The 14588-nt window shown below is 33.1% G+C and overlaps 1 protein-coding gene across 1 annotated transcript; it reads left to right on the forward strand.

The window, feature by feature from the left end:
• Positions 1–385: 385 nt before the first annotated feature.
• Positions 386–12901, forward strand: LOC132733794 (RNA ligase 1-like). The gene is made up of 10 exons (XM_060720473.1): positions 386–512; positions 4110–4223; positions 4709–4721; positions 5286–5429; positions 5673–5796; positions 6110–6116; positions 6395–6567; positions 9880–9986; positions 10257–10420; positions 11289–12901. The coding sequence occupies exons 2-10, from the start codon at positions 4113–4115 to the stop codon at positions 11553–11555; spliced, it is 1110 nt and encodes a 369-aa protein (XP_060576456.1). The 5' UTR covers positions 386–512; positions 4110–4112; the 3' UTR covers positions 11556–12901.
• Positions 12902–14588: the final 1687 nt, after the last annotated feature.

Raw genomic sequence — 14588 nt, forward strand, 5'->3', positions numbered from 1 at the left:
GAATAATGGTACTTGTTTAACCATGGTAGATCTCGATGTGTTTTAGTGACTTTAGTTGGTATGTGAATAGAACGAAGGTGGTTGAATGTTGTCTTAATAAGCTATATTCGTTGTAGTTTTGGCTTCCATAATTTAATATGTCGCTTTTATTTTGACGTTGTGCGACAGTAAACAGGTGTAGCAGTACTCTAAAACCTGTTCGCTGAAGTCTCTTTTGCTACATTCGTTGAAAAAAAACTTTATTATGATCATTATTTTAAAAGTTTGATCAAATTTTCATGAAGTTTTTTTTATATATTGGCCATGTGATTGTACTATTGTAGTGTTTCTGCACTGACAAAAAAATAAGAAACATTTGGCGGTGTATAACCGAGGTTCGAATAAATGTGAGAACGAATTAACTGATATTCAATCCAAGATGTCTGCGCCCATGTAAAAATGTTTTTATGACTGGAAAAGCATTTTTGAATTAGTTTTAAAGTGAACCGTTTCTTTCTTATCTTATGACAAAGGTAGGTAATTTCATTATCAGATTATTTGATGGTTTTGCATGGAAAATAAAATTATGAATGAACTGATGAAATTTTACAGGCGCTCCGTGCAATACTTTACAATGGTGAAATTAACATAATTATCACACCTTGATCATCAAGAACAAAATGTTTTTGTGTGTTTTTTTTTCCGTATTGATTGTAAAACCTTAAACTTTTTACCTCATAGTGTGGGACGTGTTTGACGGCTTTTGTCCCCCCCCCCCCCACCTTTGAGACCTCAAACATGAAAAGATACCCAAATTAAGCCCGAAACACATTTTTCAATTGAGAAATATTGATAAAAAAGTGATCACTTTTTCGGCGCCGCCCCCTATCAAAAAGGTTTATCAAGGGGTTGCCAGTAGGGGATGTGTCCCCTTCTGTTTCGGGGGTTTGAAAAGAGGAGCAGTCGCCCCCTCATCTCCAAGAAAATTTTGGACATGTGACAGTCTAAAAATGGCCTCAGGTGGATTGTAAGGTAACATGTAGGCCTAACCAATGCTGAAAAGCTCTTTACTCTATCTTAATCCATTGAGAAGTTGCAGCACTTTGAAATCAATTTTGATGGGGAAAAAACCAATGCAAAATAGTGATTTTTGGCAATTTTGAGACTTCCCCCGTTGCCATGGTAACAGGAAATTTAAGATTGACCATGCTGTGACATAGGCTATGGTCTAGTCAACATTTGTGCCAAGTTTCATCAGTATTGAAGTATTTTTCATAGTTTCATAGCAGTTTGAACTTGTAACAGGAAGCTTTTCTGTTTTCAATGAAAACGGCCATTTTTCACAATATGCTCATGCAGTAAAGGGTTAATTAAAATCTCATTGAGTTACAAAAAATCCCATTGATTTTGTTGAAGTGGGATTTTTTATGCCCCCAAAGGGTGGCATATTAAAATCGAACCGTCCGTCTGTCCGTCCGTCCGTCAGTTAGTCCGTCCTGATCTATACATATAGACAGTGGTGGTCGTGTCCGCTCTGAAACTTCAGAATGCATGAAAGGATTTTAATTATTCTTTCATATATGAAATAACCATAGATGTATGGTGTGTCACGAACAACACTCTGGTTTCTACAACTAAGGTCAAGGTCACTGTAGGGGTTCAAACTTTGTCAATTTTGATGTTAATATACATATAGGCAGAGATAGTCGTGTCTGCTCTGAAACTAGTATGCATGAAAGGATTATATTTTTTATTTCACATATGAAATTATCATAAATGTATGATGTGTTGCCCTTAAGACCCGTGTTCCTATGCCTTAGTTCAAGGTCACTGCTGAGGTTTAAACTTTTTCAATACTTATGTTATATACATATAAATGGTGGTTGTTATGTCCGTGCTCTGTAACTTCCATATACATGAAAATTTCAATTTTTATTTAAAAATATAAAGTCACTATAGATGAACAATGTGTTGTGAACAAGACCCAGGTTTCTTTGTCTCACTTAAAGGTAGGTCACTGCTGGGGTTCGAACTTTTCCAAGTTTTACCACCACACTTAACATGTAATAGGTGGTTAATAACTAGAATCCTTCGGGGGCATTTGTCACGTTCTGTGACAGCTCTTGTTCTCTCATATAATTATATTTTTAATCAAAATATATTGAGGTGCCCTATTCAGCTAGCTTACGGAGCGTCGGTGGTTCTACTCAGGTACCCGTTCGTGCCTGAAATAATGCACGGAAGGGCACCTGAGGTCTTCATCCACCAGTAAAGCTGGAACGTCGTGATATGGATAATGACCTATACTGTGTTCATGTGACGTAAAACCCAAAACAAACAAAATATGGAGGTGCCAAAGCTAGATTCTGAGATATTTTTGTTCTGGGTCATAATCTGGCTTCTAAATGTTAGATATTGCCCACACAGGTGTTTGGCACTGGGCCATGTCTTACACTATACCTCCATACCCCTTCTACAACCCTTAACCCTTTAATATCATCCAAACATCATAACTGACTTTATGTTACTTAAAGTATTTACAAAAATCTATTACCGATACAAAATATTATGACTTACAAAATGTTATATTTAGAGTCATGATTTTTTTTTTAACATCATATGCCCCCTAGCACCAGCATGAGCTGTACTCAATTTTCAACACTTTAGAGTGCTGAAATCAATGATCTTGAAGCACCAGAGAAATATAACAACACTGAACATATGAACTTGATCTCATCATATACCGTTCCCTAGCTAGAATCGAGCCACGCTTGTTTATGAAGTAATTAACAATACAATTGAAATTCACCCGTCAATCACAGCCAGAATACACCAGAGAGATGGGCCTCCAAAGCATGTTTCTGTGCGAGATCCATATTACTTTTTGGCACTTGACACCAAGATTTATTGGGTTACATCACAGTCTTTCAAATAGAATTTGAAAGACCCTTGTTACATAGAATATCCTCTAAACTCTGTGTCAACAACGGAACATCTTCATGAATAGGAATGGCCCTGATATTCAATGTTTTGTCTTTGTCAACATTCCCCGCCCTTCTTCTGAAGATTTGACTTTCACCAACCTCAATGGGAAGAATCAGTTGAGTCTTGACCATCTGCATAGGAAAGGTTTTCTGGAAATCATACTTACATCCACCCACCACTAGACAACTGTGTCTGCCATGCCCTAGAGGTCTAACCTTGACAATTTCAGCAGTGGTATTCTTTACAATGTGTTTGCATTGGCATGCAAACAGCCCGCACAATGTCTAAAACACCATTTTCTTCTGTGAAAGCTTTTCAGTAAACCCCCCCCCAAATTTTCCCCTTGTACTTTTCCCAAAAATTCTTTTACCCCCCTAAGATGAAAATCGTCAGTTCCCCATAAACCTTTTAGCAAGAATTTCCCTGAACTGCTTTTTTAAAAAAACCCACTGAAGACCTCTTATAACATTACCCTTTCCCAAAAATATCTTTTTTTCCCCCCTTGTTGAGAGCATAGCTACCATACTCAACATCTTTGTTTTGGCCACCTTGCTCCTGCAAGAACTATGCTCCAGTCGATGTGTTGAGGCATATGTGTCTTAGAAATAAAAAAATCATTATGTTGATTATGCAATGCTGATGCAGGAGTTTGCGTCAACAAGCAATTCTAAGTTCTGAATGTGTTTGCCTGGTTTTTGCCCCTATTGTTTAGATAAAAAGTTAAGTACAGTTTCTTCTGAACACTTGTGAAGAACTGCAGGCTTTAGTGAAAATTTGTCTAAGCATACTTCAGATAGAATGTTTGACCTCATTCTCTCGGAGCTACATGCAAGGATAACTCTTGACTTTGTTCCATATGGAGTACAAGTCTTATTTCAGGAATTCTAGAATTAAAGTTTCCCTAAAATAAGCTAACAAGAGTATGACCAGACTCTGTTTCTCTTGCCCGATTAATTTAAGCATCTTTATAATAAAATCCATGATGGCATCAAATAGATTTTGGTCCATTCCATACTTAAACCAGGGCAGGTCTGCTCAAAAGATTTAATAAGGTTAAGGTAATAAGTAAATTATGATCAGATCTAGAAAGATGGTGTACAATCTAGTTAAAAAATTCTCACATTTATCATTATATATTATTACAGTAGATGCATACTGACAATATGGAGGGGTTAGGATCTGTACAGCAGAAGGTCTCATGTGTGTATGAGACTACAGTGCTAAATGAACACCCAAAACCCGTAAAAACCGTCCTTAAGGTAATTTAAATAGGCATTATTTGGGTTTTAAAGACATTCCCTTTTTTTTACTTCTTTTTGGGAAAGGGTGATACTTCTATGAGTAAAATTAATGCCAGTAGAATAAAAAGAATAAAAAGAAAAAATTTCAATAGAAAGGGTACCCCAAATAAAAGGTTTATTTGTTTTAAAAATTATTTAAACTATAATTCAAAGGTTTAATAAGATCAGGGGTAAAAAACTAACATGTTATTACAAAATTGAGCTTATTTTGAATTAGCAATATACTGAAAAAATTAGTGATAAACTTAAAAAGTCTGAACATTATACTAAAGGCTGTTTAATTTTGTTCTTTAGTAATTTACTATCATTGTTTTTGAATGATATTAGCTAAGTATTGGCTGGCTATATAGATTGATATAGAAAGTAATAGTGGATGCTTTAATTAGTAGGTTTAGTTATAATTAATGCACTTTATTGGAAATTTTCAAACATTTTTCTATCAGGTTTGGCGCTTTGGTTTGGTTGTTTATAAGTAAAGAAATATGCTTATTATTAAAGCTTTATACCCTTTATCTGTTATAAAACATCATAAAGTTTTGTACTGTATGTATATCAATATTACATTTCCATTTCTATTTAAAGTGGCTTGAAGACCCTATAACCTAGCAAGCAAATGGTTATACTGTTTACAGACACAGAATGTCTCCCTACACAAACTGTCTATTTGGATGTTGTATATAGTATTTTAACATTGTACAATTATTTTCATCTAGTTTTCATTTTTAGCTTGACTGTTGGAAGAAAAATCTAGCTATTATGATCCTTGTAGCTTTGATGTTACTTGCAAAAACTAAAGTAGCCAATTATTCAAACATTTCAAAAATTTTCAACATGAAACTCAGAATACTTGCTTTAATATTATGTTGAGGTGTAATTGTTAGGCAAGGGACATTATTCTAAAACTAAAAAGCAGTATTTTTGGAGTAACACCCCTCTTTAAGTTAGAAATTTTACAGACAAGCATTGCATTACACGGCATGAGGTTCTCTAGTACTGGTACCTGCGTGAAGGATTTTTGAGAATATATTTATATTAAAGTTTTAATACATGTTCAGGTTGTAGCATCTGAGAGAATGAAACAAAAGGCAATAGATAATGATATTCATACAGCAATAGTCACTGAGAAATTGGATGGAACTTGTGTATATATTGCACAGTTTGAAGGTAAATAAAAATAAGTTTTTTTTGTTGTATTCCCCCCCCCCCATTTTAGTACTTATGATAACATAATATGCAAATTTCTGAAAATCACAATTGCTTTCTAATTACTGCACTTTTATTGACTCTTTGTGGACATGTTTTGTGTAATTAAACATCACTTAATAGTTTATTCATTATTTACATGTTATGCTCAAGGAATCTTATATTTTTATCAAGATATTAAAGATTAGATATGTTTACATTCAGGAAAGCCATGGCTATGGGCGAGATATGACAGAAAACCAACTAAAGGTGCGGAGAAAAGATTTAAGAAATTTCAGCAGCAGAAACAAAAACAAGAGTCGGAATTCGACAAAACCCCGTCGTTCCCGTGGGGTATGGGTTTAAAAATTTTTAAGGGATGATTTTCTATGTTTTCAAGGGATGAATTTTTTGTTTATTTATTGTTTCCCGGTAAAGAAAAAAACTTTTTATTTTTTGCAAAAATACTGTAAAAATTTTCCCCAAATAAAAATGCTTTTGTTACCAGGTACATGCAAATATTTAAAATTCAAGTTATTTTTTATTGTTTTTTTTAGAAGGTGTCTTTTCAAAATTCAAACTGCCGGTGATCATTAAATGTATCTTAGATAAATGCATCAAGATCAGATTGTAATACTTTGATGGTGGAATTTACTTGTCAGGTTGGAGGTATATGCTGACTATCATGCCTCAATACCACATTGCTATATACAGGCTGTATTCATTGTTTTCACTGTCATTAAATTTTACATGTTGATTTAGTGATTTCCTATATGCTTCTTTTTCAATTCAACTGTTATTTCTTTGCTATCTGATATGTTTCTTGAATGGATTCATTTAGTATATGAATAATTTAAAGCCATGAATTATATCAAATTATTATCTAAATGCCTACAATATTCTATGTGCAAGTAATTTAATTCTGTTCATTTTATTTTATCTTATAGGATACACCTGAGTACTGGATCCCGGCTCTTGGAGTTAAGATTATAGATGGTTTCCCAGTTCCTGATGATATAGGACATACTCCTGGCTGGGTACCAGTAAGTCCATCGTCAAGGCAACAATGCTGGCACCTCTCTGCAGTAGATCTAAATCTTGGACTGGCACTTGTTCTAAGGTAATTATATAATTAAATAATTATATAATATATATAGTTTTAAATGATAACAATGCGGTAAATGAAAATTAAACATTTTATTTGAATGTGGCAGTTTATAAGTTGTATTAATACAAGGTGTGTTCAAAGAAGTTGTGGACTGAAGCTCTACTGTTTACATCTTTTAATTTAGGTATACAATTTTACTAGAGACAAAATCTTTATATACAATGAAAAACCAATACAATATGTTTGCAAACAACAATTCTGCACACGGCGCATGCTCATAATTCAACAAATGATGTTTGTGATGTTGCAAAAAAAATGTCACCAACATCATTGTCTTTGAAAGTATGGTGGAACTATAACCATATTTTGTGCATATTGATAAAGAGAGAAAAACAGTGATCACATACTTTAGTATTTTCCCCGTTAAGATTAGGAAGCTGGTCACTATCCACTCTTTGTCGTGATTTTTGAGAAATCTCGACACTCAACAGACATAGACTTATAATGTGAATTAAATTAGTGATTTAAAGTATAAATTTAAAACTGTGATCATCCAATCTGTGAATAATATGATTTGTACAGTAAGGTAAAATATTCTATTAATTGAAAATCAATCTCTTTGGTAATTTTACTGCACACAAGCTAGTATTTATCAAACAAAATCAGTGAAAGTGCATGTAATACAAATAACAACTGTGTACCATTATAAGATTAATTTATTGGAAATATACATATATCCTGATAAATAAAATAAAATATTGTTTAAAATCAGTTATTTAGTCAGAATTGAATGCGTAGACCTGATGGGGGAAATTAAGCAGTCCAGATAGCTTATGGACTGTTCATACTGTCGGCCCTCCTGTAACACTTTTGTAATTGACGTAACTAACATGGCTACAATTCATCACTGTTTGTAATCATGTATTCACTGCCATTGAATTGCTTGCACCAGCTTAAAATGAGTGACCTGCTGACTGATTTATTATACATTTATCCTTCTTTAATTCGACCTTATCATTAGTAGCTGAAGGAGTATGCCCATATTGTAGGCAAAATTTATCGATCGTGCCAATATCTAGTTTTTCAACAACATTATATTTCTTGATTAACGCTACTGTCTACTGCTATTCAAAACATGTTTGTTTGGCCATTCAATGTCCAAATAACAGCAAATATTAGAATAATGGCACTTAAATATTAATTGAAGTTTTCCCATATTTCACATTAAAATAACCATTCACTCAATTTAACATTGGTTTAACTAAAATGTTGACTTGTATGAACATTTCTATTTGTGCCAATGTTGCGTTACCATGGTTATTAATCTGCATATAGCTTGTGAAGGAAATAAAAGTTTATGATAAAAGTATTACTCATTGTTAGAAATAAAGGCATCCTTTCAATTTATATCAATCAAGTTTGTTTTCCAAAGACTGTAAGAGACCATGAACTTTTTGAACATAGGTCATATAATGCTGCCTTTAGTAGTAGCCGTTTGCAAATTGAACCATCTTATTATGCTCCCTGAAAAAATTTCGGGGGAGCATATAGTCGCTGCCTTGTCCGTCCATCCGTCCGTCTTTCCGTCGGTCCGTCCGTCCGTCCGTCCCCTTTTCTTGTCCGGGACATAACTTTGAAACAACAAGAGGTATCAACATGAAACTTTGTAGGTAGATAGATCTCATTGAGTAGGTGTGCAGTGCACAAGAACCGTAACTCTGCCTTGCCTAATTTTTGAATTATTCCCCTTTGTTTATTTTTACACTTTGAACTTTGTCCGGGACATAACTCTAAAAGTATAAGAGGTATCAGCATGAAACTTTGTAGGTAGATAGATCTCATTGAGTAGGTGTGCAGTGCACAAGAACCGTAACACTGCCTTGCCTAATTTTTAAATTATTCCCCTTAGTTTATTTTACACTTTGAACTTTGTCCGGGACATAACTCTAAAAGTATAAGAGGTATCAACATGAAACTTTGTAGGTAGATAGATCTCATTGAGTAGGTGTGCAGTGCACAAGAACCGTAACTCTGCCTTGCCTAATTTTTGAATTACCCCCCTTTGTTTATTTTACACTTTGAAATTTGTCCGGGACATAACTCTTAATGTATAAGAGATATCAACATGAAACTTTGTAGGTAGATAGATCTCATTGAGTAAAAGTGCAGTGCACAAGAACCGTAACTCTGCCTTGCTTAATTTTTGAATTATCCCCCTTTGTTTATTTTACACTTTGAACTTTGTCCGGGACATAACTCTAAAAGTATAAGAGGTATCAACATGAAACTTTGTAGGTAGATAGATCTCATTGAGTAGAAGTGCAGTGCACAAGAACCGTAACTCTGCCTTGCCTAATTTTTGAATTATCCCCCTTTGTTTATTTTACACTTTGAAATTTGTCTGGGACATAACTCTAAAAGTATAAGAGATATCAACATGAAACTTTGTAGTTAGATAGATCTCATTGAGTAGGTGTGCAGTGCACAAGAACCGTAACTCTCCCTTGCCTAATTTTTGAATTACCCCCCTTTGTTTATTTTACACTTTGAAATTTGTCTGGGACATAACTCTTAATGTATAAGAGATATCAACATGAAACTTTGTAGGTAGATAGATCTCATTGAATAGGTGTGCAGTGCACAAGAACAGTAACTCTGCCTTGTCTAATTTTTGAATTATCCCCCTTTGTTTATTTTACACTTTGAACTTTGTCCGGGGCATAACTCTAAAAGTATAAGAGGTATCAACATGAAACTTTGTAGGTAGATAGATCTCATTGAGTAAGTTTGCAGTGCACAAGAACTGTAACACTGTCTTGCCTACTTTTTGAGTTATTGCCCTTTGTTCATTTTGACACTTTGAACTTTGTCTGGGACATTACTCTAAAATTATAAGAGATATCAACATGAAACTTTGTAGATAGATAGGTCTCATTGGGTGGAAGTGCAGTGCTTAAGAATCATTACTCTGCCTTGCCTTATTTTGAAGTTATTGCCCTTTGTTTATTTTTACTTTTTGACTTTTGTCCTGGACATTACTTTAAAACTATTAGAGATATCAACATGAAACTTTGTAGGTAGCTAGATATAATTGGATAGAACTGCAACGCTTAAAGAACCTAAACAAAGCCTGGTCTAATTTTGGAGTTATTGCCCTTTGTTCATTTTTTTTACACTTTCCTGTGTCCAGAACCTTCTCGGGGAGCATCACCCGGTTCAACCGGTTCTTGTATTTAATCATGAATTGAATGTTTTATATGTTATAATGTTTTATATGTTATAATGTTTTATATGTTATAATGGTTTATATGTTATAATGTTCAGGGTTGGAGATGATGGGGAGGGGTTATATATTGACTGTGTTCACATGTCACAACTAGAGGGGCATACTGCAGAACTTATTGGGACCAATATAAATGGAAATCCTTATGGTATCTTTCTTATTATTACTATTGTTTTGTTATTATTGGATTTATGGTATATGCATTTGTTCTCCATGTTTTATATTCTGCAAAATACAATTTTTTATAAAAATATTTGACATTTTGTTATAAATTTCAATAAGATATATTACACAATAAATCAAAACTATCCCTTTACGTGATCTAGTATGATATTTTCTTACCAGATTTTAAACACTTTATATTGAATGCAAAAAGTTTTAAAGAAACTGGTTATGTGTTACATGTATATTGTTACAGGAATTGGTAGTAAGAAATTCCCCATTCATATTTTGGTTGTCCATGGTTCACTGACTGTCAGAAATCCACCAGAAGTTAAAATGGAGACCATTAAAAGCTGGTTTCAACAAGAGGGTCAAGTGGAAGGACTTGTTTGGCATTGTACCAATGGTACTTTGTTCAAGGTAAACTTGTTGGAATTAAGGTTGAACATTTTTTATTGTTGATACAAATAAAAAGGAAACAAATGGTTAGCTTGCATTCTTATTCTCACTTCTCACTAAGTTTAATGCAAAAGTCAAACCAAAGATTTGGCGCCCATGGCCAAGTGGTGAGTGTAAGACCATTCCCTGGTATTACATCATGATTGTGATGGGATCAGACTTGAGAATGGTACAAAATGATATAGGATTTAACTTCTTACAGTGTTGGAACAGTACCTCTAGATGCTTGCAGAAATCATGATCACAAAGTAGCAAAAATATCACTTTATTTTAGCCAACTCTTGCATTTTTCATTCATTTTCGTATATAAATTTTTGTGGAGAGATGAATTAGACATCTTACAGTGCATTTTGGCAAGGGAAAAGGCGAGATTTTAGCATTTAATCATTCAAGGGCCTTGTCCTGTATATACCAGAGGACAGAACTTAATGTGGTGCTCTAATTTATTCTCACTCAATGATATAAGCTTTCATCATTATTTAATAAAACAAGGTGATATATATTCTGATCTTACACTGAACTAAACAAATATCCTCTATATGTTTAAACTTACATAAAAACATTAACAGTGTATTAATTTAAGTGAAATAGGGTAATAGATATGTTTATCAGCATTTAAGAATACATGTGAAGTATCTTCAGAATAGATGTGCACTTTCTTGACTATAATTATATTTTATTTAAATTTACATGCTCTCAAATATTGATGCCAAATAATGAAGTATATTCTGTAAGCAATTGTATTATGTTTTCAGGCTATTTCATATAATAATTTTCTAAATACATGCAGATGGTTTGTCTTGAATTAGATATATATTTTTTTTTACAGCTTCATCGTAACCATGTAGCTTTACCATGGCCAGTAGACTCCCCAACTTTGACCAAACGACGTGTTTCAGTTGCCGTGGATACAACAAAATATGAATTAGATAATAACGACAGTTTGATAGCCAGATTTGGAAAATTTACTGGACATTCGTGTGAATCATTGACAGACTTGACCAATTTATTAATGTCAGAGGAATGTGATGTGGCTGGTTCCTGTCTCCAGGAACAGACTGGTTCCCCCCAAAAAATGATTGGTACCCAGTCATAGCATAGGGGAACCATATAAAATATTATTTATTGTTTAACTGTCTTGTATAAATGTTGTGATCATTTGTTACCTTCTAAATTTCTAATATAGAGATTTTTGTGTTCATATTTCTAAGCTTGTTCACTGGTTTAAGCAGATTTTTTCCTGAATGTTTAAATCAATATATGTTTTGTTAAGGGAAATTATATCATTAGTATATGAAAAACATTATTTAGAGAGATAAATGCACGCAGATTCTGTGACTGTGTGAAGATATTGGTAAATAACACAAAGGATGTGGATTTTTTTTTCTTAATTTTTACCATGAAACAATTTTTTTCATTATGGTTAATTCTCCTATAGCAGATATTACTGTAATGATATTATTTAACCCACAGATATGGTGTAGAACTGGCGATCACCACATTATAAACCGCATAACTTCTATTTTTTCCTTTATCCCAAACAATGCATATCTTTAAAATTTATTTGAGCTTGTGACAAAAATGGTATTTCACATGTTTTCAGCAATCAACATATTGTACAATACTATTACATGATCTTCCCTTTTTACCAATAATTACTTATCTCTGGTTGCTTTTTGCAGAAATGAGTATAATCATGTTCTGTTTACAGTTTAACGTAAAATCTACACATTTAAAATATTTTACACTAAAACTTTGTTGTTTAGGCGTATGACTAAAATATGTCAACATTGACCACTTTTAACACTGGTTTCATGGAAATACGCCATTACCATGAAATAAATGATGGCGCATAATAAGTGATGTTGAGTATACTAGATTTATTTAAGTCATGGTTCTCTCTTTTAATGTAGTCATGAGCATTTGGTCTATAAAGATCATGGACTTCTGTTCATTTTTAGCTCGACTTTTTTTTTTTTGAAAAAAAAAGTAGAGGTATTGTTATAGTCAGGTCGGCGTTGCCGTTGCCGTTGCCGTCTCCGTTGCCGTTGCCGTTGCCGTCCGAAAACTTGTACCTGGATCATAACTTTTTTATTTCTTGGTGTATTGTCTTCATACTTGGCCACAACAACCCTTGGGACAAGACCTTTCAGTAGACCACACTAACCTTGACCTTCATCCATAAATGACCTTGACCTTCAAGGTTAAAAGTCCAATTTTTGCTTGTTCATGCTGTTATTGGCTGTTACTTTGTTATTTTTGAATGGATTGTCTTCAAACTTGAACATAATAATCTTCAAGGATATCCCTTAAAAATAACCAGTCAGACCTTGACATTCACTCATCAATGACCTTGACTTTGAAGGTCAAATTATTGAAATTTTCATTTTTTTGGCTATTATTGGCTGTAACTTTGTTATTTTTGAATGGATTGTCTTCAAACTTGAACATAATAATCTTCAAAGATAACTGTTAAAAATATACCGAAAGACCTTGACCTTCACTCATTAATGACATTGCCTTTGAAGGTCAAATTATTGAAATTTTCATTGTTTTGGCAGTAACTGACTGTAACTTTGCTATTTTTGAAGGGATAAACTTCATATTATAACAGAACATTCTTAAGGACCAGACCTTGTTGTTTATCAAACCCAAATTTGCTTGGGCTCTTTAATGACCTTGACCTTGAAGGTTATATTACTGAATTTCTCAGATTGTGCATTTATCGGTGTGTGTGTATGTATAGTATATGTATTATATATAAATATATATATAAATGTGTGTGTGTATATATATGCAGGTATATATATATATATATATATATATATATATATATATATATATATATATTAATATATATATATATATATGCATGTATATATATATATATATAATATATATATATGCATGTATATATATATATATATATATACATATATAGATATATATATATATATCAAAATATATATATATATATCAAATATATATATATATATATATATATATATATACATATATATACATATATATACATGTATATAATTGCGTCATGTTTTTCTATTTTTAGAAATTGCGTCATTGTTTCTATTTTTAGAAATTGCGTCATTTTTTTCTATTTTTAGAAATTGCGTCATTTTTTCTGTTTTTAGAAATTGCGTCATTGTTGCTATTTTTAGAAATTGCGTACTGTTGCTATTTTTAGAAATATGCTTAATGTTTCTATTCATATATATACAAAATATATAAACAAAACTAATGTGACAAGACAGACCAACTAAATTTATAAAAAGGAAACATCAATATATGTTCAAACCTTTCTATGTTTGCGTTTAGAAAAAGTAAAAAGTCGAGCGTTGCCCCCGCCCGGCGGTGGCTCTTGTTATTATTCAGTACTAATATTGATTACTCAGTTTAATTTACAAGTATTAAATTTTTTTTGCGTATTTAAAAGTAGAGCTCTATCAAATTTTTTTTGCTGATTGGTCAATTATTTACAAGAACGTTCTCACAGAGGTCAATCCGGTTCACTCGTTCAGTTCACATAAATACAGATGTTCGTGTTTATTTGACACATTCCTCCTAAGCTGCAGCATGGATGGTTTCACAGATATCGTAACAGGCGGCAACATCGGCGCAAATTGTTCAAGCAGACGTGATATGTGATCCTAATTATATGGGCACACCGATTTACGGTTCATATCAAACAGCAGACTATCAACAACATCAAGCACAGACACCAAGAAATCAGTATCAACGCCCACAACAGCAGCAACAACAACAACAACAGCAGCACTTCAGCAAATCACGGGAGAAATGGTGAAACTATTTCAATAATTGATTCAAGAAATGTGGTAAATGAACACCAATATGACCAATTTAGAAAATGCACTGCGTGAACAGACATTCCTGCTGAAGTTCAAGACAGATACCGTTGTAGTTCCCATGGAATTCAAATACAGGGAAAACAGTCACTGTTCAACGACTGATGACTCCAGTAAATCAACGAAGAAAAGAAAAAAGGATGATGGACCTGGACTTGAATTTCATTCAATGATGATGAAAAAGAAGTAAGACGTGTGGTGGTTTCCCCCTTATAATATTAAAAACAACTATTTTAAGGGCCACCCTA

Source organism: Ruditapes philippinarum, unplaced genomic scaffold (genome assembly GCF_026571515.1).
Source record: "Ruditapes philippinarum isolate M1 unplaced genomic scaffold, ASM2657151v2 ctg7532_1_1_1_1, whole genome shotgun sequence".
Taxonomy (NCBI): domain Eukaryota; kingdom Metazoa; phylum Mollusca; class Bivalvia; order Venerida; family Veneridae; genus Ruditapes; species Ruditapes philippinarum.